Source organism: Carlito syrichta, unplaced genomic scaffold (genome assembly GCF_000164805.1).
Source record: "Carlito syrichta isolate Samal-C Ts95f unplaced genomic scaffold, Tarsius_syrichta-2.0.1 Scaffold303562, whole genome shotgun sequence".
NCBI lineage: Eukaryota > Metazoa > Chordata > Mammalia > Primates > Tarsiidae > Carlito > Carlito syrichta.
Genome location: NW_007247658.1, coordinates 4759 through 27398, shown reverse-complemented (window position 1 = coordinate 27398; position 22640 = coordinate 4759). Strand labels below are relative to the sequence as shown.

The window sequence follows — 22640 nt, the reverse complement described above, 5'->3', positions numbered from 1 at the left end:
CCGCACTCCAGTCTGGGCGACAGAGTGAGACTCCAACTCAAAAAAAAAAGATGTGGGATACCATTCAGGATTAGGTATATAAGTGGTCATCGTACAGGTAAAGTTTGGGCCTCCCTTTGGTCCCCACTTTGCCTGATTTGAGATCAGGGACCCTTATTGATGTTATGTGTCCCCTCCCCGGCAGTGTCCCGCTACTGCCTCCCTTTCTTACAGTACTATAGTGAATGTTCAGGGTCCACTTAGGAGTGAGAACACATGCTACTCAGTTCTTTGTTTCTGTGATAGATCACTGAGTATGATAGACTCCAAATCCATCCAAGTTGCAGACAAGTCAATAAGTTTCTCCTTCTTTATGACTACATAATAGTCCATTGTGTATATATACCACATTAAAAAAAAAAATCCTGTCCAGTTTTGATGGGTAGCACGGTTGGTTCCATGTTTTTGCTATTGTAAATAGTGCTGCAATAAACATGGGTGTGCAGGTATCTTTTTTGGAGAATGATTTGAGTTCCTCTGGCTATATTTCCAGTAGCGTGATTGCTGGATCTTATGGAAGGTCAATGTCTAGTTCTTTAGGAAATTGCCACACTGTTTTCCACAGAGGTTGAACTAGTTTGCATTCCCACTAGCAGTGTAGAAGCGTTCCTTTTACCCCTCCGCATCCTCGCCAGCGTCTGTTGCTTGTTTTATTAATGACTGCCATTCTTACTGGGCTTAGGTGGTATCTCAATGTGGTTTTGATTTGTATTTCTCTGATGATTAGTGAGGCCGAGCACTTTTTCATGTGTCTGTTGGCTGCCTGTATATCTTCTTTTGAGAAGTGTCTATTCATGTCTTTTGCCCACTTTCTTTTTGACTTGGAGTCTCACTCCTTCGCCCAGGTTGGAGTGCAGTGGCACGCACGCTCACGGCCACCCCAGCGTCGACCTGCTGGGCTCCCGTGATCCTTCTGCCTCAGCCTTCCAAGTAGCCAGAACTATAGACGCATGCTACCACGCCCAGCTATTTTTTATTTTATTGTAGAGATGAGGTCTCGTCAATTTGCCTGGGCTGGTCTCGAACCCGCAGGCTCAGTAATCCACTCACCTCAGCCTCCCAAAGTGCTGGGATTACAGGCTGAGCCACTGAGCCTGGCTTTTGCCCACTTTTTAATGGGGCTGCTTGTTTTTTTTTCCTTTTGGCACGTTTGAGTCCCTTGTAGATCCTGGATGTTGGTCCTTTGTCAGATATACAGTTGGACTGCCCCCTCTTGAAACTGTCATAGGGACAGGGATGGGGCGTTTCTAGTGATTGACCTCGTCTATATTACTTGACTCAAGTGTGTTACTTGTTTGCACACGCTTTCTCTTTCTTTTAAAAATTCTTTTAAAAATTCTTTTAAAAATTATTTCTGTTGAAGCATGATGGTACAGTATAGCATAATGTGCTCATTTTTAAGTATACATACAGTTCAATGAATCTTGACAAATATAACTCTCCATAATGAACACGTGTCGCTGCTACCATAATCAATATAAAAAATATGTATGTTACCCCTAAACTGCTCCCTGTCTCCTCCCAATCATTCCCACTTTCTGCCATTGTAGAAAAGCTTTACCTTTTCTAGAATTTCGCATCAGTGGAGTCATACGGTGCTGAGTCCCTTGCAACGGACTTTTTCACTTAGCAAACTTGTTTTGAGATTTATCCACATTCTTGTGTGTATCACAACTCATTCCTGTTTTATGGCTGGATGGTATTCCATTGTACGGCTTTCCCACGGTTTATTTACCTCTTCACTTGCTGATGGACATCTAGGTTGTTACCAGTTTGGGACTATTATGAATGAAGCTGTCATTGAACAACAGTGGACACATTTTGGGGAGGACACATGTTTTCATTTCTTTTGGGTAAATTTCTAGGATTACTGGGTCATACGGGTGAGACATATGTTTAGCCTGTTAAGTAAACGCCAATGTGGTTTTAATTTGTATTTCTCTGGTGACAAATGATGTTGAGCATCTTTTCACGTTCGATTGGCCATTCGTATATCACCTTTCATGACGTTTCTGTTTGAAACTTTTCCTCCTTTCTTGTTTTTAGCATAAGTACCGTGGCGACTGAAAATACAGACTGTCAAAAAAGACCTTATCTTGACATTCTGCACAGGGGTTTATGGCCTGCACAACTGAATGTCCTGGCTTGCTCTTCTCACCCTGGGTTGTGACTATGGGAGGCTTTTTCAGATAAATTTGAGGGGTTCTATTTGTTCCTCTTCTGCTTTGGTGTGGGATTCTGTCTAAGCTAATTTGACATTTTCCTGTCCTATTGATTTTGGTATTTCCTATTTAAAGACAGTTAAAAGGTAGTATGGGTTTTGGAGTCAAACAGACCTTGGTGGTCCAAATGTTAGCTTCCTCTCCAGTTATTTGATGTCTCTGACAGTTTTTTAAAAAATTCATCTCTGAAACAGAAATGGTACTTAAATGACAGGAGAATTGTGAATTTAGAGAAAGGGAATGTGCTTGGCACACTGCCTGACATGCAGGGGCCCATCCAAAAAATGGTAGCTGTCATCATTGCAAATTTCACCTTCTAGATGTCACTTAAAATAACATTTTGCCCAAATATTACAGATTTGCAAATAACATTTTGCCTTTTGTAATGCTCTCTACACTAATTATTGTGGCTTACAATGCCAGTGAAATAAGCAGCTACTAATTTTAATGTCCCAGCCATTGGTACCATGTAAAGTTAGAGTATCTGACATTAAGATAAAAACTAAGTCAGTGTGCCCAAAACCTCCTACTCATAGGTAGGAAGATTTTTTTTTTCCTTTTTGAGGTGATATTCACATCATGTAAAGGAACCATTTGAAGTGTGCAATGCAGTGGTGTTTTAACACATTTACAACGTTGTGCAACCATCACCTCCTCTCTCTAGTTCCAAATGTTTTTTATCACCCTAAAAGAAAACCCTGTCGCCACTGAGCAGTCAGTACTCATTTCCTTCCCCCAAGCATGTGACAGCCACTAATTGATTTGCTTTCTCTCTCTGTCTAGTTCTAGATATTTCATATAAATGGAATCATGTAATGGGTGGCCTCTGTGTCTGGCTTCTTTCACTTAACGTGATGTTTTGAGTTTCACTTACGTGGTTATTTTGATGGCGTAATCAAATTCCACTGCATGGCTGTGCCACATTTGATTTATCTATTCCTCCCTTGATGCATATTTGGGTTGTATCCACCTTTCAGCTGTTTGGAATAGTGCTGCTATGGACATTTACGTGCACATATTTGTGTGAGCCCCTGACTTTAGTTCTCTTGGAGATATACCTAGGAGCGGAATTACTGTGTTGTGTGCTAACTCTAGACAACTTCTGGAGGATGCTTTTGGCTTTTTTAGGGGTAGGGAAGAAGGAAAGAGATGGGCCCCAAGAATTCACGTGAGCTGGGCCAGGCAACCTGTCCAACTTGTGTGTGCCCCACTCAACTTTGTCTCAGCTTTAAACTCTTCTGCCAGGAGTAAAAGGTAAATGCTCTGGGTCCCTTACATCTCTGGCCTCTCTACCCTAGGGTTGTGTCTGGTTGACCCTGAGAAAACTGTGAAATGGTGTGCTGTGTCAGATCACGAGGCCATGAAGTGCTCCAGCTTCCGTGACAGCATGAAAAAAGTCCTTCCGGAGGGTCCCCTTGTCAGCTGTGTGAAGAGAGCCTCTTATCTTGAGTGCATCAAAGCCATCACGGTGAGTCACCGCTGCCTAAAAGAAAGCAGAAGAAAGTCGAGACTTTCTTTTTCTGTACTTGCTGTTGTTTATTGCGTTCTCCCTACAGGAAGCAGACCATGCTTTAGAGGGAAAAAGAAACAAGCCAGAGATCTGAAAGGACAGGGATTGTGTGTTGAGAAGATAAAACTGCTTAGCATTCACTGATAGTAAAAGCATAATTACACTGAAAGGCAAAGACTCAAGTGAACAAGAAAGCTCCAGGATTACTGTCATTACTTGGCACTGTTTTTGGAAGTTCTGGTAATGCAATAAAAACCAGCATATAAGAAAGAAATGAATAAAAATACCAATATTTTCAGGTGATTGAATGCCTAGAAAACACAGTGAGATCAAAGGAAATTTTGCTAAATTTTACTAACGATTAAATTAGCTTGGTAAAAGATAAATATAGAACCACGAATGTCATCTCATATACCAATAATTCATTATTGTGGTTAATATCCCAAACTTGTGATCTCATTTACATTTAAAGTAACAAACAGAAACGTATTTCTTTTATTTTTTTGTTTTGTTTTGTTTGTTTGTTTTTTGAGTTGGAGTCTCACTCCGTCGCCCAGACTGGAGTGCAGTGGCCGCTCCTGGCCACCGCAGCCTCTACCTGCTGGGCTCTGGTGATCCTTCCGCCTCAGCCTTCCAGGTAGCTGGAACTACAGGGGTGTGCTACCACACCCGGCTAATTTTTTGATTTATTGTAGAGATGAGCTCTCACCAAGTTGCCCAAGTGGGTCTCGAACCCGCGGACTCAGGCAATCCATTCACCTCAGCCTCCCAAGGCACGGGATTACAGGCTGAGCCACCGAGCCTGGCTCAGAAACATATTATGGAAAAGTGTTATATGCAAGATCTGCAAGGCTGTTTTAAGTATAATATAAAAGTTTGTGACAAGTGAGCAATGTTTATTAACAAATGAGAACATATGCCCTATTCCAAGATGGACAAACTGATTATCATGTACTTACATACCCTCCCAAAGTTAATTCATACATTTAGTATAATTTCCATCAAAATACTATCTTATTAAAAGTACCAGTAAAATAATTATAAAATTCTTAAGTAAAAGAACATGGATGAGATTATATGAAAAACAAAAGTAGACTGGGCACGGTGGCTCACACCTGTAATCCCAGCACTTTGGGAGGTGGAGGTGAGAGGATTGTCTGAGCTCAGGGGTTCGAGACCAGCCTAGGAAACTTGGTGTGACCTCGTCTCTGCAATAAATCAATAAAAATTAGTTGGGCATGGTGGCTCATGCCTGTAATCCCAGCACTTTGGGAGGGGGAGGTGAGAGGATTGCTTGACCTCAGGGGTTCGAGACCAGCCTGAGCAACATGGCAAGACCTCATCTTTACAATAAATCGGCTGGGACTGGTGGCGCATGTCTATGGTTCCAGCTACTTGGAAGGCTGAGGAGGAAGGATAGCCTGAGCACAGCAGGTCGAGGCTGCTGTGGCCGTGAGTGTGCCACTGCACTCCACCTTGGCCGACAGAGTAAGACTCCAACTCAGAAAAACAAAAACAAAAAAGAAAAGTAGTTACGGAGTGGCTGAGCCCCACTTGAAACTGCACCATTTTATAGTCATAATGTTAGAAAGAACAGGGGATCTGGGCAGAGATAGAAGGCCTGGAAGAGGCTGACTGTGGTGGCTCATGCCTGTTATCCTAGCATTTGGGGAGGCCGAGGTTGATCACTTGAACCCAGGAGTTCAAGACCAGCCTGGGCAACATAGACCTCATCTCTACAAAAAAAATAGAAAAGTTAGCCAGGCATGGTGGCACACACCTGTAGTCCCAGCTCCTTGGAAGGCTGAGGCAGAAGGATCGTCTGAGCCCAGGAGGTCGAGGCTATAGTGAGCCATAATTGTTTCACTGCCCTACACTCCAACCTGGACAACATAATGAGACTCAACTCAATAAATACATATATACATACATACACACATACATACATAAAAGACCTGGAAGAGAACAAAAAATTCAGACATTTTCTCAGCTCTCTGTTTATCCATCCGTCTAATTATCTGCATGGTATGATTTAGATGCAAACTATGATAAACATTAAACATTAGGAATCTAGGCTTAATACATTTAGATAAGATACATGTAGATTTATTTTTGATTAAATTAAGTTAAAATTTAATTGACAGATAATAATTGTACATATGTTATGGAAAACAATATGATGTTTTAATACATGTATACTAGATTTAGATAGCCATTATAAAGTAAACTTTCCAAGCAAATGGCTGAGAAAGATTCTTCAGTTAAATAACTGGGTAAGCCTTTAGAAAAAAAATCAAATGAGATTCTTTATCCTTCACCAAAATAAATTTCCAACTGGACTCAACTTGATTAAAATAGATAGATATAACTAGATAAATCTCAAAAGTAGACAAGTTTAAAAATGAAAAACATTTTAAGTGTGACAAAGAAATATCTTAAAAAATCCTTAAGCATTAAAAAAATTCACATCATCTACAACATACCAGCATACTGTAAAAACTATATAAAGATGTCATTCAAACTTATACAAATGTTTAACAAGTGCAAACTATAAACAAACTCACAGAAAAGAAACGACATCATTAAAACAATATAAAGGAAAAACATTCATCCTTTTTAATAAACAAAAAAATGAAATAAACAATTCTTTAAATAATGGTTTATATCTAGAATATAATGACATTCTTCGATGATAACACTTCTCACTGGTAGGTTTGCAGTGAAATTGGCATGCAATGCTATTGGCATTATAAATCATACATTTCTACATCATTTTCGGGAAACAATTTAGAAATATTCAGTAAGGGTCAAAAGGATGCACACAAATTTTTATCTGTTTGTTTTTCTTGAATTCGTGTGTGTGTGTGTGTAGAGAGAAAGAGAGAGAGAGAGAGGAGAGAGATTTGTCATGGGTTTGTCCTCATACAGTCGTGGCAGCTAGTTAGCAATCTCTATAAGACGGTTGTGTTTTTGCATCTGATATTGGGGCTTGAAGAGGAAGGAGCCAGGAAAGGAAGACGTGTGTAAAGTAGAAAAGGAGAGAACAGCCTGGAGCCCACAGGGATGGACTGAAACCTGTGTCAGTTCTTGTTACCTCTGACTTTGATGGTGTTCCCAGGGTCCAGTGGCCTTCTTGTCCTTTTACCTTGGTGTGAAATCCCTCCTTTTCTTAAGTTAATCTGAGTTGGTCTCTGATACATGCATCCAATAGAGTCTCAACTTTATACACACACACACCCAGATACAAGTATACATACATGTATATATGGATATGCAGACATATATATATATGTTGCAAAATATTTACAAGAAAAAGTGAAATGGAGGAAAGGGAGACAAGTCAATAGTAAGCAATACTAAGTTCAGAAAAACCCAAGTTCCTTACATGTGGATTAATAAATGAATAAAAAGAATGATTTCCATCAGGGGTAGGGAAGTGATTCAACCTCAATTCTGAGAAGAGGCTGTTCTCAGTTTTTGTTCCTTTTTTGTGAAAAAAAGGAACTCTAGGTTGACAGAGCCCTGCAGAGGGAATCCCAATATGAGTGTAAAACATGGTTTCTTATAGATGGAAAGACTCTACAGCTCATTCATTCATTCACCCACAGGCCCAGCAACCTAGGTGCTCTTCTAGGTGCTAGGATTTAGCAGAAAAAGAAACAGACAAAATTGTCCCAGCCTGCAAGGGGCTTACATTCCAGATGGCAAGACAAAAATTAATCAAAGAAGGAGCATCAGAGGGTTGAGAAGAGATAAGGAGGAGAACAGAGTGGTATCCGAAGTACAGGGAGGAGAGGGCTTGAAGAGTGAGTTCAGGAGAGGCTTTGCTGAGGAAGTAACATTTGAGCATAACTTGAGGGAAGGGAAGGAGCCATGCAGGTGTCTGTTGAGCGAGTATCTTCAACAGAGGGTCGAGGGAGTCTTCCTCAGAAGGGAGGGATGTCATTCATGGTCTCATCTCTTCTCCTTCAGGCAAACGAAGCGGATGCTGTGACTGTTGGTGGAGATTTGGTGTTTGAGGCGGGCCTGGACCCCTATAATCTGAAGCCCACTGTGGCAGAATTCTATGGCTCAAAAGATGGTGTGTTTTAAAAAGGAATAATAAAAAAAATGACGTGTTTTCCCTGGGGACATGAAGGGGAGCAGGGACTCTGTCCACAAGACTCTAGCAGGGAACAAAGTTGCTGGAGCTCTTTGGATGGAAGAGTCCATCTCTGAGACTGACCGATAGGGCTAGGATATTAGATTTCCCTGGGCAACTGCACACTTGGTACATTCTGATGGAAATGCTGTTGGTGCTGCTGGCTGTGGGGTACCCCAGCTTAAGGGGGTGTCCAGAATCCATCACTCACCCAGGAGTCACATCCGTGGGAGCCCCTCTCTAGAGACACAAGGTCAGCGCCACGTTCCCCTCGTGTGCTATAGAACACGAGACTGTGTCTGTGCAGGGGGAGAGGCTTTGCGGGGAATCTGAGGACGGAACCTGGTCGCTTTCCTGGACTTGTCCACCAGTTTCATCAGTGTGTGAGCACAGCTCACCTCAGTTGGACTCCAGCTTGGACTCAGTTCGACTCCAATTTGCAGGGCCCTGGAAGATTCCTGGGGGCCGCCCTGCATCCTTCCTTTCATGAGTTCAAGCTGCAGACAGAGGAGGAGAGAAGGGACAAAAGCCCCTGAGATAGGCAGTGACATCACCATGGCTGGCACTGAAGCTGTCTCTGAACATGCTCTGCCCTGTGATAGCTGGTGCCGCGCGGGCGCCTGTCTCCTCTGGTTTGGAGGGACAGCAGAAAAAGAACTCGTGTTGATCGCTTTGAAAAGGGATGGTTTTCTCTCCCCTGACAACGAAGAGCTTTTCTGCCTGCTTAGCAGGGGAGGGTATAGGTCCTAAGGTCCCCACAGTTCTCCATCGTACACACTTTGGAAGATGAGCAGCAGCGATGCGGCCTCTTCCCTTGCCCTTCTTCCCCTCTGCTCCTCTGCAGATCCACAAACCCGCCATTACATCGTTGCCATGGTGAAGAAGGGCACCAGCTTCCAGCTGAGCCAGCTCCAAGGCAAGAAGGCCTGCCACCTGGGCCTGGGCCGGTCTGCCAGGTGGAACATCCCTGTCGGGATGCTGCGTCCCTCTGGCTCTCTTGAAGCAGGTAAGCAAGCTGGGCCTGGTGCCCTCAGACGGGACTCGTATGCCAGACGCCACATGGGTCATGCTGGGGTCACGCTGCTGCCATCCAAGATAGAAAGGCAACCTGCTTTAGCTGGGCACTGGCTGGGGTTGTGCACCAGCAACCCATGGGAACTGACGGCAGACTCTCCTCTCAGCAAATATGCCTCTGTCTCTCTGAGCTCCTGTCCGTCCCACCTTCCTGGTAATCCCAGCAGCCTGGGCTTGACAAGGGCCACCACTGACGCCCACTGAGAAAGGCCACCTCCCTCTCTGCTTCCCAGGAAGACTCACTGGGGATCGCAGCCACACTGCCAGCACTCAGGCCTCTGTACCTTAGGTGAGGGCTTAAGACATGAGAAGGAAGGAATAACAGGGCCACTGCTGGGGCATTTTGTGTCTTCCAGTTCTCTTATTCAGTTATGACAAGCCCAGGGTACGTTTCAGACCTTGGAAGACGATGACCAAATCTTTCTGTGCTCTGCTTCTGAGCCCTGCTACCTTCTGCAGTATTTGTGTCTACTGTGACAGGGACAAGCGGCTGCAGGGACCTGATAAGTGCTGCAGCCTAGGTGGCAGCTATGACCATGCTTTGTGCTTTCTAGAGGTGTTCACGTGCCTCATGTCAGATACTCCCGGACATCTGACCGGGCAGTCATGCCTTGGCTGTTGGCATGATTCTGTTCCCCTCACCAACAAGCTGTCTCAACTCTCTCCCAAAGAGTGTCTCCATGAGCCACCACAGCCTCTGGATACAGGAGGGGAGGTGGGCAACCTTGGGTTGGGGAGCATGTAAGGAAGGGCTGTGGGGCTGGCCTTCAAGGGCTCCTGCTGTGTTAGGGTTCTGTCTTTGGAGCCTCCATGTTGGTGAGTTAACAGAACTGAGAGGCACTGAGACCGCAGTCTTGGTTCAGTGCAGGCCAGCAGTAGATAAGCTGGGGAAACATGGCCGTGGCCTCCAGCCCTGGGCGCACATGTGAATGTGATGCCCAAACTCATGGCACCCTGGGCCATGCCCTCTCTCCAGCACGGCTGTTGTCAGTCTCCTTCAGCAAGTTGTACTGGTGGCCTGGTCATTCCCCCCTTCCTCAGCTGCTCCTGGGAAGTGTGTGCAGACGCTCAGGCTCTCAGACAGGGCCACACTCACACACCCACAGCCTGGAGGCCCAGCCAGCTCATGCCCTGTGTCCGTGTCTCTGTGTTGACCAACAGTGGCTGAGTTCTTCTCCAGCAGCTGCGTCCCCTGTGCAGACGGACAGAAGTTTCCCAGCCTGTGTCAGCTGTGTGCTGGGGAAGGGACAGACAAGTGTGCCTGCTCCTCCCGTGAGCCATACTTTGGCGATGCAGGCGCCTTCAGGTGAGTGACACTGCTCCTCCTCCCCCTCTTCATTCTGAAGTTGGGGAACAGAGGCACCGGAGGGGACAGGGCCTGCCTCAGGCTGCCCAGAGCATCAGCGTTAGACCCAGGGTCCCAAGCGCCTTCCATGGCCGCCCTCGGCACTCATCCATGTGGGAGCCCCTCCTGTCTCCCCAGAGTGTGGCTCTGCCCGTGTTATCCTCCTGGCCAGGGAGGGCTAAGGAGACACACTCATCCCTGGGATTCTGGGATCTGCAGACACAGGCTTGGGCTCCCTGCAGGGTCAGAGGCCAGAAGCTCCCTAATCCCATCTTCCTCTGAGCATCCCCCTTCCTGGGGACCCGTGCCTGCCTCTCTCCACACTCCATAACTACTGCTCAAATCCAGAGTGAAACTGGCTGGGAATCCAAGTTCATACAGTCTTTATCCTCTACGAAAAGGCTTTACGGCTTTATTTTTTTAAAAATCTGCTACTTTCTAAGAGGAAGTGAGGATCCTTCTTTCACACCATCCTGCTTGGAGTTGTCTGGGCTGTTGGCTTCTAGGGCCTCTGCCTGCTCCTGGGCTGGGTGTGGCTGTGGGTGTCAAGACTGTCGGCTCTGAGGACAGACTGACAGGAACTCTGGGCAAAGCCCTGTGAGCCAGTGGCCCAGACAGAGCCTCAGAGGGGCTGCCCAAGGGAGGGCAAGACCTGGGCCTATGCCGAGTGGCCTGACTGTGGTTCTCCTGTTTGCCAGGTGTCTGGCAGATGGCGTGGGGGATGTCTGCTTCACAAAGCACACGGCGGTGTTTGGTAAGTACAAGACGAAGACCTCAGTCTAGCCAGGGGAACTGGTTCCGTTGGCAAGTTTCCTTACATCTAGAGAGGAGTGAACATCTTTAAAGCCACGAGGGAGTTTTTATGTAAATGTTTCTGTTACAGTCGTCCCCCCTTATCTGTGGTTCCACTTTCCAAGATTTAAGTCACCCGCAGTCAACCAAGGCCTGAAAGTATTACATCATTATTCTTGCACTTTGAGCCATTGCTAAGTAAAATAAGGAACACAAGCACTGCCACCCTGTGGCAGTTGATCTGATCTCTGAGACGGGATCTAAGTGGCTGATGGGTGGGAGCAGAGGCAGTGTGGAGGCGCTGGACCAAGGGAGATTCAAGTCTAGGGTGAGACAGGGCAGGGCAGTGTGATTTTCCCATGCTACTCAGCACAGTGTGCAACTCAACACTTACAAATTGTTTATTTCTGAAATTTCCACTTACATCACAAAGCCTGCAGCAATCCTCTCACTTCATCTTATCATGTAGGCATTTTATCATCTCACATCATCACAAGAAGAAGGGTGAGCACAGTGCAAAAGGATATTTTGGCTGGGCATGGTGGCTCATACCTCTAGTCCCTGCACTTTGGGAAACTGAGGCGGGAGAATTGCTTGAGGCCAGGAGTTCGAGACCAGTCTGGGCAGCATATCGAGACCTCATCTCTAGTTAAATAAACAAAAAAAGTATATATATATTTTTTTTTGAGAGAGAGGGAGACCACATTCATATAACTTATATTACAGTATATTGTATATTATCATCGTTGTTTCATTTGTATTAGTTATTGTTGTTAATTTCTGACTGGCTAGTTTATAAACCAAACTTAATCGTGGGTATATTTGTATAGGAAAAAACATAGTATATGTAGAGTTTGGCACTACTCAAGCATTCAAGCATTCACTGGGGGTCTTGGAACACATTCCTCACGGATAAGGAGGGGCTACTCTATTTGTACTCTGTTTAGTGCTCAATTTGTTCCCTTTATAAATCTAAGTAAATTTTATGATTATCTAAACAGTTCTTACCAACAATAGAACAAAACAAGTTTTAGAAGTTGATTCTCTTAAGTCATTGAAATAATCAGTTTTAAACTTAATCCCATTCTCCTGAACATTTCATTATAAATGTCTCCTAAATGCTTCAGACACCTAAAGCAGTGTGTGCTTTACCTTGAGTAAAACACATACATTATTGTAAATATTTCAGAACTTATTAGCACATGTATAATTTAATCTGTTGTAAAAGCATTATTACCATGAGCAACATTTTTTATTTTTATATTTGGAAAAAAAAAAATCCCTAAACCTTTCCAGAATTTTGGACAATTTATCAGAAACAAACAAACAAATTAACATCTCCAACAAGATGAGCTTATAGATTCGGGGTTTTATGACCAATTGTATTTCAATTAGATATAGAACATATCTGTACAGTTTGAAATGCTTAGAACTCAAATGTGAATTCTCTGGGCTGAGATCATTTTTATAACACATGTCAGCTACCTAAAGGAGACGCTTAAGTTCTCTCTTTTTCCATGGGTCTCTGTTCAGCAGCCCAGGGTCTTTCCCTCACACGAAGTATGACGTCAGTGTCCTCTGTTCCTTTGTTCAGTCCTTCACAATTTACCGTCTCCTCATTTTTACACATTGACTTAGCTTGTGAGTGTTTTGGCCATTGATGCATGTTTTGTTAACAACAAATATAATTAGTTGGGGTCACTTACGGGTCTCGTCTTTCAGAATCGAGTTGTTCCAGATAATTACCATCATGCCCTTTGGGTGCTCAGGTTACCACTCAGGCCAGTGGAGGAGGCCCTGAAGAATCTGAAAACATCCTCTCTCTGTGGAGATAACAGAGACCATCCTGATTTACCTTTGCCAAAAATTGCTTATTTGCTATTATATAAGACCCCTTCTTGCCTTTCAGGGGCATTTTGTGAGAACATGGCTGGGTTGTAAGGTGACAGTGAGTATGGGTGGAGAGCTCATGTCTGCCACGGCTGCCCTAGGCTAGTGAGTGACAAGGTGAAAAAAGGATTTCTCTCTGACCGTTAGGTCATATTGATTCTTCCAATTTAATTGGGACATTACTAAATCATTTTTTTTTTGAGTTGGGGTCTCACTCTGTCACCCAGACTGGAGTGCAGTGGCCGCTCCCGGCCACGGCAGCCTCGACCTACTGGGCTCCGGCGATCCTTCCGCCTCAGCCTTCCAAGTAGCTGGAACTACAGGCACGCGCTACCACGCCCAGCTAATTTTTTGATGTATTGCAGAGGTGAGGTCTCGTCAAGCTGCCCAGGCGGGTCTCAAACCCGCGGGCTCAGGCAATCCACTCACCTCAGCCTCCCAAAGCGTGGGATTATAGGCTGAGCCACTAAGCCTGGCTTACTAAATCATTTTAACTCTTTTCTTTTAGTATAAGGAATTAAAATGTATTTTTCTCTAGACATACTGGTTTAAAATTGTAACCACACACGGGAGCCCTAATCGTATCCCTTCTCTTTCAGTGTAGTATTTTGTCAACTCCAAAGACCTTCTATATTGGTTTACAAGGAGAACTGAAACAAAAGACCACTAATTGGGTGGCTTAAGCAATGGAAATGTGTTGTCTCATACCCCTGGAGGCTAGAATTCCCAGATCAAGGCGCTGCCAGGGGCGACTCCTTCCAAGGGTTGTAAGCGAAAGTCCATTCCAGGCTCCTCTTCCAGCTTCCCATGGTTGGCTGGCAGTCTTCGGCACTCTTTGGCGCACAGACACATCACCTCAGTCTCTGCCTTTGTATTCACATGCTCTTCTCCCCGTGTGCATGCATTTCTATGTCCAAATTTCCCCTTTTTATAAGGACACCGGTCATACTGGACTATTCCAGGATGACTTCATCTTAATTAATTACATGGGCAAAGAGCCTAGTTCCAAATAAGGTCACATTCTGAGGTTCTCGGGACTAGGACTTCAACCTATGAATTCGTTGAATCCATAGCACTCTCTAATCCCGAGACCACGGGAACCAAAGAGCTTGTTTTCCTTGTAGGATCGCCTGGTTCTTCCTTGTACCTGCAGAGTGCCTTGACTAGGCCTCCCCCCATCCCTCAACCCTCCTATCACCTTTGCCCAGCAGGCTGTGCCCCCGGGGAATGTGGCCCCTTTAGTGGGGGACCCAGGCTGTTTTGGCATGGTCATGTATCAGCCCCAGACTGGCTGAGACTTTAACAAGTTACCATAAGTCTCTGGGTCTCAGTTTCTTCATCTGCAAAATGGGATCTTCATACCATTGGCCTCCACCAGCTAGGGTCTGGAGAGACTTCAGCACGTTTGTGGTGGGCCTTGAGTGCACAGTCTGCATCTGCTGCTACTGTTTCCGTGGAAGAGCCAGAAGGTGGGGCAGTGGAGGGTCCTGCCCAGCATGCCTCCAGCCCATGTCCACCTGCAGTGAGACTGTGAGCCTGCCATTTCACTCCTGAGGCCTCCTGTACTTTTCTGTATGAAATGTGGGTGGAACAGATTCTCAGTCCTCGTCAGGTCACGCATTTTGTGGTCCAGTGAGCAGCAGGGGTTATCTAAAGATGGCTCACAGATCTCCTGCGTTGGCTCACCCGGGCCTTCTCTCCCCAGAGCACCTGACACAGAAGGCCAGCAGGGACCAGTATGAGCTGCTCTGCCCGGACAACACCCGGAAGCCGGTTGATGCATACAAGGACTGCCACTTGGCCCGGGTCCCTTCCCACGCTGTCATGGCCCGGAGCATGGGAGGCAAGGAGGACTTGATCTGGGAGCTTCTCAGCCGGGCCCAGGTATCCCCGCTGCGTCCTCCTCTCCTGCTTAGGGCTTCCTGCTTGAATTGAGGGATTTTCCTCCCTGCCCTCTGTGTGATCAGGTCACAGTGGGAGCTGGGCCACATGTCACTGACAAGCCCCTCAGTCTGGGCCACATGTCACTGACAAGCCCCTCAGTCTGTCCATATTCTGGAATCAGAGGCCATAAAACCCTCACCTGGCATCACCAACCTGGTGGGCTAAAGCCTCTCTGCAGAAGCTCCTCCTGCAGTGTAGCGGGAAAAATAGAGAGACCGTGACACCAAGACTATTATAGGAAGTGGCACTTTATTACGCTGGCTAGCACAGCGGGCTCAGTGGAACTAATGCGTCCAGACCGAGCGCCCCAGAACAGGTGACCTGGAGTCTTATACCCTTGTTCAGGTAAGGGAAGGAGTCGTGTTGAGTGATTACATATTTCCTTTGGAATCTTACAAGGTTGTACTCAGCAAAATCAGATTTTCCAAAGAACAAATGGTTTCCAGGAACTGCAGGCTTGTAAACCGTCCACTTCAGAAGGGGGGTTTTTGGATAAGTCTGTGAATTAGCCACTCTTTTTGCATATCCATTACATGGCTAGTCTTTGGGCCATTTGGCCTTTCCCAAACAAAAGCTGCCTGGCGCAGGGCGGGTCTTTAAAGTTGCAACTTGCCTTTCAAAAGGAAATACCTTTTAACTGCTATCAACCCCTCCTTCTTGCCGCTGGGCTAGTGGCAGCCCAGGTGAGGCCAACTGCTGATCCCGAATCAGCTACATGGGTTTCTGTGTTTATTCACTCAATCATACAAGAAATATATTTGAGCATATGCCGCATCCTGCCACATCAGGACACAATGGGAAAGCCCCATCTTCCTCCACGAGTGCTCTTGGCCATCCCACGGCATACGATCCTGCCCCCAACACCTCTGTGAGCACAGAAGCCCTCTCTTCGTCCACGAAGTGCTCTGCGTCATCCCAAGGCATGTGATCCTGCACCCAACTCCCCAGTTAGCACTCGCTGCTCCGCAGGGTGGGATTCAGAGATGAACTAGCCAAAGACTTGCCCTCAACACGCTCACCGTGAAGGGTAGGCGACACTAGTTCACGCGTGGATTCTCACCAGATGGACTCTCACTGCCCTGGGGACGTGGGCTGTGTCCTTTGTGGAACACAGAGGGGCTGCTTTGCGGTGTGTCTGGGAAGATTCCTGGTCCTGGGAGGTAATCTGTGCCCCCCAAGGACGTGTGGAGGTCTGCTGGGGAGGGAGTTGCTGCAAAAGCAACAACCAGACATTTCACGTGGCCTGTGGGCAGCTGCTACCATAGCTGTGTCAGGAAGTGCCCTGGGCCAGTCAGCTCCTGCTTTTTGGAGGCCAGAAAGGGTCAGGGCCTGTCTGGTGTCCAACAGCTCGTTCTCCAGTGGCATTCCTGGGGTGGGGTCAGGAGGGGTCCGGGAGGCCTGACCTCTGCCCACAGTTCTGGGTCACCAACCACTTCAGGATGAAGACCCCACAGGCACTTGGGGGATGAGACCGCTGAGAGAGATGACCTTCACTGACAGCCCCATGGGGGACACAGGGCAACAGCCCATGGTAGAGAGGGGCAGGGGCCTGGCACGCAGCAACCTCGGTACAGATCTGGGGGCATTCCTGGCAATCTCCCTGAGGCCACACAGGCAGGCGGGCTGAGGTTTGCACGAAGAATTCCCTGGATGGTATTGAGAGCAGCATGGGCCTGGGACATCAGAGGGCCTTGGCCACCGCTTTCACTTTTAGGGCTCATGTGTTGCTGCTGACACTCTCCTCTGGCTTGGGGTTTACTTTACCTTTGCCTTCGTGCCAGCCTCCCTCCTCTGTTTTTTTTTAAATCCTTTGAACAGGAGCATTTTGGAAAAGACAAATCAACAGAATTCCAGCTCTTTGGCTCTCCTCATGGGGAAGATCTGCTGTTCACCGATGCTGCTCAGGGATTCTTAAGGGTCCCCCCCAAGATGGACACCAAGCTATACCTGGGATATGAGTATTTTTCTGCTCTTCAGCATCTAAAGAGAGGTATGTAGTTCCTGGCCAGTCTAGGTGGCAGGGTGGGTGACGGCCGTCAATTGAAGCTTTCCCAGTGCCTGTGAGCCTCACCTCAACTCCACTGGCCTGCGGAGCTCCTCATGGGGTCTTCTGGTTCTTTCCTGCATCTGAAGAGGGTCTCGATGGGGCCTCAGGCCTCCTTGCATCCCTCAACCCTCCCAGCACCTTTCTGCATGGGGTTAATGAGGGGGTTTTCTGGAGCTGAGAGAAAGGCCTAAATTATGTGATTATAAGTGGTTTTAAGTACCTTTGTTAAACCCGATATTTAAATCCGAGAGACCACAAAGAGCCAGCTCTGATACAAACACATGAGGGTCTTTATTCAGGCTCAAGTCTAGGCTCACGTTTGAAGCCGATGCAGCGACTTCAGGGACGAGAGCCTCGATTCAGTATAGCAGGCAGGTTTTATGCACAATTACAGAGGGAGGGGAAAGAACTTTAAACTTGTTTTTACATGATTGGGTCATTTCTTCTAATGGGTACGGGGGCACTTGGGATTGGTAGGTTTTTTTCTGGTCTGCGCAGGCTCTAGCTCAGCTACCTGTGATTGACGGGGAACTGTTAAACGGGCAGAGTGGAATGTCAGATAAGCACTGCGTGTAAATTAACTTGAGCAAGCAGGCAGGTTTGAAACAACGCAGAGCCCAGCGGAGCCCACCGAGAGGGTGGCTAGCGCCACCAAGTCTGCTGATCTAAACAAAGGAATGTTCAGGAGGGGCTTGTTTGCTTAACATTTACATCCCATTGCAGCAGCAGAAGTCAGCATGGCAATTGGGGCGAACAGAGCTTAACAAGAGTTCTAAGTACACATACTGCTTAAAACATTGTAAAATTTTACAATCACGGTCACTACCAGGCAAAGGAATATGCCTAGTCCTACAGGGTCTGAGGTAGGATTTAAAATACTAAGAATTCATAAAATATAGCAAACGTGAGGCAGGGATATATAAAATACAGTGAACGCTTCTTTTACAGTAAGTATAGCTTTTTTGAGTCTCTTGGGTCCCTCACCTTCCTATGATAGACAACTTGAAGGAATGATGGTTCCAGTTCCTTTGTGTTAACTGGGGTCATTCCACCCAGCACAGGTCTGTTTGGCAGGGAAAATAGTTCCTCCTGAAAGGAAGTGGGCACATGGCCACAGCTACTCTCCGGAACAGAACTGGAATTCCAGAGGTTCTTAGTCCAGCTCCCGCCTTCCACTGGACCCCTAGGGTTCATTCCTTTCTTCTTGTATTTTTTCCCTCCGTTGAGTCACGCAACAGTGATCAAGCATCTACAGAAGGGCAGCCACCATATTAGACATGGGCATACGTGGTGAGCCAAGTCCCTGAGTGGAGAGAGAGCAAGCAAGCCCACCCACCACAGAACAGACGGCCAACGGGGGCATGCCCCCTGGACAGGAAGCCCAGTCCTGTGGAAGAAAACCCCGGAGGGTCCTGAGCTGGGCTGGCGCTCAGAGAGGCCTCCCTGGGGGTGGCGCCTGTGCGGGTGGGGTTAGGAGGCAGGGGAGGGGCTCTGCCTTCACTGCTCTTTCTGAGCGCCCAGTTCCCCGTGTATCCTGGGTGAGTAGGCAGTGATGGTGTGGGAATGAGGCAGGCCAACTCTGCTGCTGGCAGTGAGAGCCCCATTGGGCAACCACGCTGCAGCTGGGGCCACTGAGACCCCAGACCCCTCTGGGGCTTCCTTTGGATCACTGATCTTCTCCTCCCGGCCTAGTTGTGGAAGACTCCCAGAGGGTGCAGTGGTGCACCGTGGGCCGCCACGAGAAGGCCAAGTGTGATGAGTGGAGTGTGCTGAGCGGTGGCGCCTTGGAGTGCACCACGGAGAAGACCCCTGAGGACTGCATCGCCGCCATCACGGTAGGAAGGCCCTGCTTTCACCACTGGGCTCAGACCCCAACTCTTCTGCCGAGTCCAGCACTGAAGACCTCCTTCTCAGATGCCTCCTCATCAGCCTCCGTGCTGAGATGTCCCCGTTATGGGCTGCACCTCTCCCCACACACAATCCCCCTACCCCACCCGCTCCACGGGCCCCTCCAGTCTGGGTTAGGCAGAAACACAGAACCAGTCCAAGACCTAGATGCCCCCGTTGTGTGCTGTACCCTCCCATCACCACAATCCCCCTACCCCATTCACTCCACAGGCCCCTCCAGTCTGGGTTAGGCAGAAACACAGAGCCAGTACAAGACCTGGACTCAGCTCTGGAGTCTGGGAGCTCGGAAGGGTGTCCTGCCAAGGACCCCTGGGAAGGGGGATGGCATTCCAGGGTGTGGTGAGGGCCGCTGTGGATTCTGAAAGCAGATCAACCTTTTTAGTCCTTTAGTTTAATTTTTTTCTGATGATAAAAATATCAACTGCTGGTGGAAAAATGTAAAAGGAATAAAACCATTCATAACTTCATCACTTGGAGATAATCACACGTGATTTTTGAGAGATTACATTGTGTTGTTATTAACTTTCTATTTCTCTATGAGCAGATACTATTTTTTGATTAAGAAAAATTTATAAATGAAAGATGGAAAAACTGATTAACTTAGGAGACTATAGGTTTTTCTCAATTTTTGTAAACTTTCCTGGTACCAGCCTAAGATCTTGATGGTTTTATAGCCTCTTAAATTTGTCTAAGAACTGAATACATTTAAGTGTTTATATCCTTGCCTGGCAGATAGTAAGCAGTCAATAAACGTTAGCTATTGTTATTATTATTATTGAAACTCTTGGGCACAGATGGTGTGCTTTCTTAAGTAGTAAGATATTCACTTAAAATATTTTTAATGGCTGCATAATATTCTACCAAGTATTTCCACCTCAATTTATTTAACCAATTTCTCAATGTCTATATTTGAGTTATTTTTAAATCCTTCACTCTTATAGACAATGTGGGATTGCAAATCTTTGTATATGTAGCTGTCATTATTTCCGAGTATTTCTTTAATATTAATGATAACTAATATGTTTGGAGTTAACTACATACCAAGCATGTTTATGAGCTCTTGACTTGCATTACTCATTTAATCTTCATGATAAGCCCATGAGGTATAATTTTTACCTAATTTATAGATGAGGCAATGTCTGTAGTTTAGTATTTAGGATGTGGGCTTTGGCGGTTATGAGCAGAAGCCAAGGGATTAAACTGCCCAAGTTTAAGTCTTAGGTGGACTTAGTATTTAACCTCTCTCTGCTTCAGTTTACTACTCTAAACTTCTGGTACCTATTGAGGCTTGTGAGGAGTACATGAGGTAATCACTGTAAAGTGTTAATCACTGGCACATACTAAGGGCATGGTAACTTTCTGCTGCTATAGTTACTGTTTTTAGATTTCTGTGAGGGCAGTTAACAGGTCAAAAGCAAAGATTGTGTATGTACGTGTTTTTTATTTATTTTTATTTTGACTCTTTTTTGAGTTGGAGTCTCACTCTGTCACCCAGGCTAGAGTGCCGTGGCATAATCATGGCCACCCTAGTATCGATCTGCTGGGCTCCAGCAATACTTCTGCCTCAGCCTTCCAAGTAGCTGGAACTATAGGCGCACGCTACCACATCCAGCTAATTTCTGATTTATTGTAAAGACGAGATCTTGCCAAGTTTCCCGGGCTGGACTCAAACCCATGGGCTCAGGCAGTCTACTCACTTTGGCCTCCCCAAATGCTGTGATTACAGGTTGAGCCACTGAGCCCAACCTGTACATTTTCATCTCAATAATTCTATCTTTAAGTGTACATTTTTTTGCTCTGTTGTTAGAAAAAATAATTGATAAAATAAAATGCTAATTAGTAATGGATTATTTAGAGAAATGAATCATTTATTAAAAATATTTGGTGTGCCAGGGTGCTGAGTAGTGCTAGTGAAATTACGGGAACAGATTTTAATTCCATCATCTGAAAGAAAGCGTGTTCCATAGAATGAGATTGAACACAATCCCTGAGTCTGGCCAACTCTGAGTTGAGTGATAACAATCACAAAGGAGGTGGGGCGAGCGCATGTCCGGTACCCAGCATGGGTCTCCTGAGGGGACACAGAGATGTCCAGGGAGCATGACCTGGGCTGGGCACTTGTTTCAGGGTCGACAGGCCAAAAGCACGTCCTGTTTTCTAAACTCCCTGTTTACGTGGTAGAAGCCTTGGGTGTGCCACGAATTGATTAATTATGAGGACATATGACATGAAGATGATGAGGTAGAAACCTCTGAAGGTTAGAAGGACAGGAGTGGCCTCACTGTGGTGCTTTTGATTTGTTTCTTAACTTCAGAAAGGAGACGCTGATGCCATGAGCTTGGATGCAGGATTTCTCTACGTGGCGGGCAAGTGTGGGCTGGTGCCTGTACTGGCAGAGCAATACAGTAAGTGGTGGGAGTGCCTGTCTGTTCTTTATTCCCCCCAGGCCGTGGAAATCGAAGGATGAGGAAATAACTTAGGTCAGGGTTGAGATAACTATTGCTGGAGCATAGGGAGGCAGCAGATAAAATCTTCTTCCCCAGAGTTGGAGCCAATTAAGATGCAGATGAGCCGGGCTCGGTGGCTCAGCCTGTAATCCTGGACCTTGGGAGGCTGAGGTGAGTGGATTGCCTGAGCCCGTGGGTTCGAGACCCGCCTGGGCAACCTGGTGAGACCACATCTCTACAATAAATCAAAAAATTAGCCGGGCGTGGTAGCGCGCGCCTGTCGTTCCAGCTACTTGGAAGGCTGAGGCGGAAGGATCGCCAGAGCCCAGCAGGTCGAGGCTGTGGTGGCTGGGAACGGCCACTGCACTCCAGTCTGGGCGACAGAGTGAGACTCCAACTCAAAAAAAAATGCAGAGGCAGGAGTAGGCAGAAAGAGGCCAAAATCACACCTTTACTTCTGATATGGTGACATTGGAGGGCATGATATGGAGCTGAATGGGCTGGCCAGCTCACCCTCGTGTCAGGAGGACAGGTCTTTTGACTTGCTTGCCCCATGACCAAAGGTAAGGGGTAACACATTTTTTCATGGGCGAGATCTACATGACCCTCTCCCCATTCTCTTCAAGAGTGACAGAAGCTGGGCTCGGTGGCTCAGCCTGTAATCCTGTGCCTTTGGGAGGCTGAGGTGAGTGGATTGCCTGAGTCCGCGGGTTCGAGACCCACCTGGGCAGTGAGACCTCATCTCTACAATAAATCAAAAAATCAGCCGGGCGTGGTAGCGTGCACCTGTAATTCCAGCTACTTGGAAGGCTGAGGCGAAAGGATCGCCGGAGACCAGCAGGTTGAGGCTGCAGTGGCCAGGAGCGGCCACTGCACTCCAGTCTGGGCGACAGAGTGAGACTCCAACTCAAAAAAAAAAAAAGAGTGACAGAAGGGGCTAAGCTGCATATGCTTGGGTCCTTTGGCTAAATTTGCTAGTTGTTAGCTCGTTCCAGCTACACTAGGTAGTTGAGGGGGTGGGGCCACTGGTCATGTTCTTTTTTTATTTTCTTGGTTTTTTTTAGTTGGATTCTCACTCTGTTGCTCAGATTGGAGTGCAATGGCCACCACCGGCCACCACAGCCTCTTCTGCTGGGCTCCGGTGATCCTTTCGCCTCAGCCTTCCAAGTAGCTGGAATTACAGGCGCGCACTACCACGCCCAGACTGGAGTGCAGTGGCCACTCCCGGCCACCGCAGCCTTGACCCACTGGGCTCTGGCGATCCTTCCGCCTCAGCCTTCC

General features: G+C 46.8%; 1 protein-coding gene across 1 annotated transcript in view; it reads left to right on the top strand.

Annotated features, from left to right (window-relative positions):
- LOC103261006 (inhibitor of carbonic anhydrase-like) overlaps positions 1-22640 on the top strand; it is a gene marked incomplete at its 3' end in the record, with an annotated part of 27300 nt that overhangs the window by 3706 nt on the left and 954 nt on the right. The window contains exons 2-10 of the mRNA XM_021712643.1: positions 3560-3729; positions 7744-7852; positions 8757-8918; positions 10148-10292; positions 11030-11085; positions 14719-14897; positions 16776-16947; positions 18697-18839; positions 21227-21317. Coding sequence (XP_021568318.1) covers positions 3560-3729; positions 7744-7852; positions 8757-8918; positions 10148-10292; positions 11030-11085; positions 14719-14897; positions 16776-16947; positions 18697-18839; positions 21227-21317 — 1227 coding nt within the window. The remainder of the gene's footprint in view (positions 1-3559; positions 3730-7743; positions 7853-8756; positions 8919-10147; positions 10293-11029; positions 11086-14718; positions 14898-16775; positions 16948-18696; positions 18840-21226; positions 21318-22640) is intronic.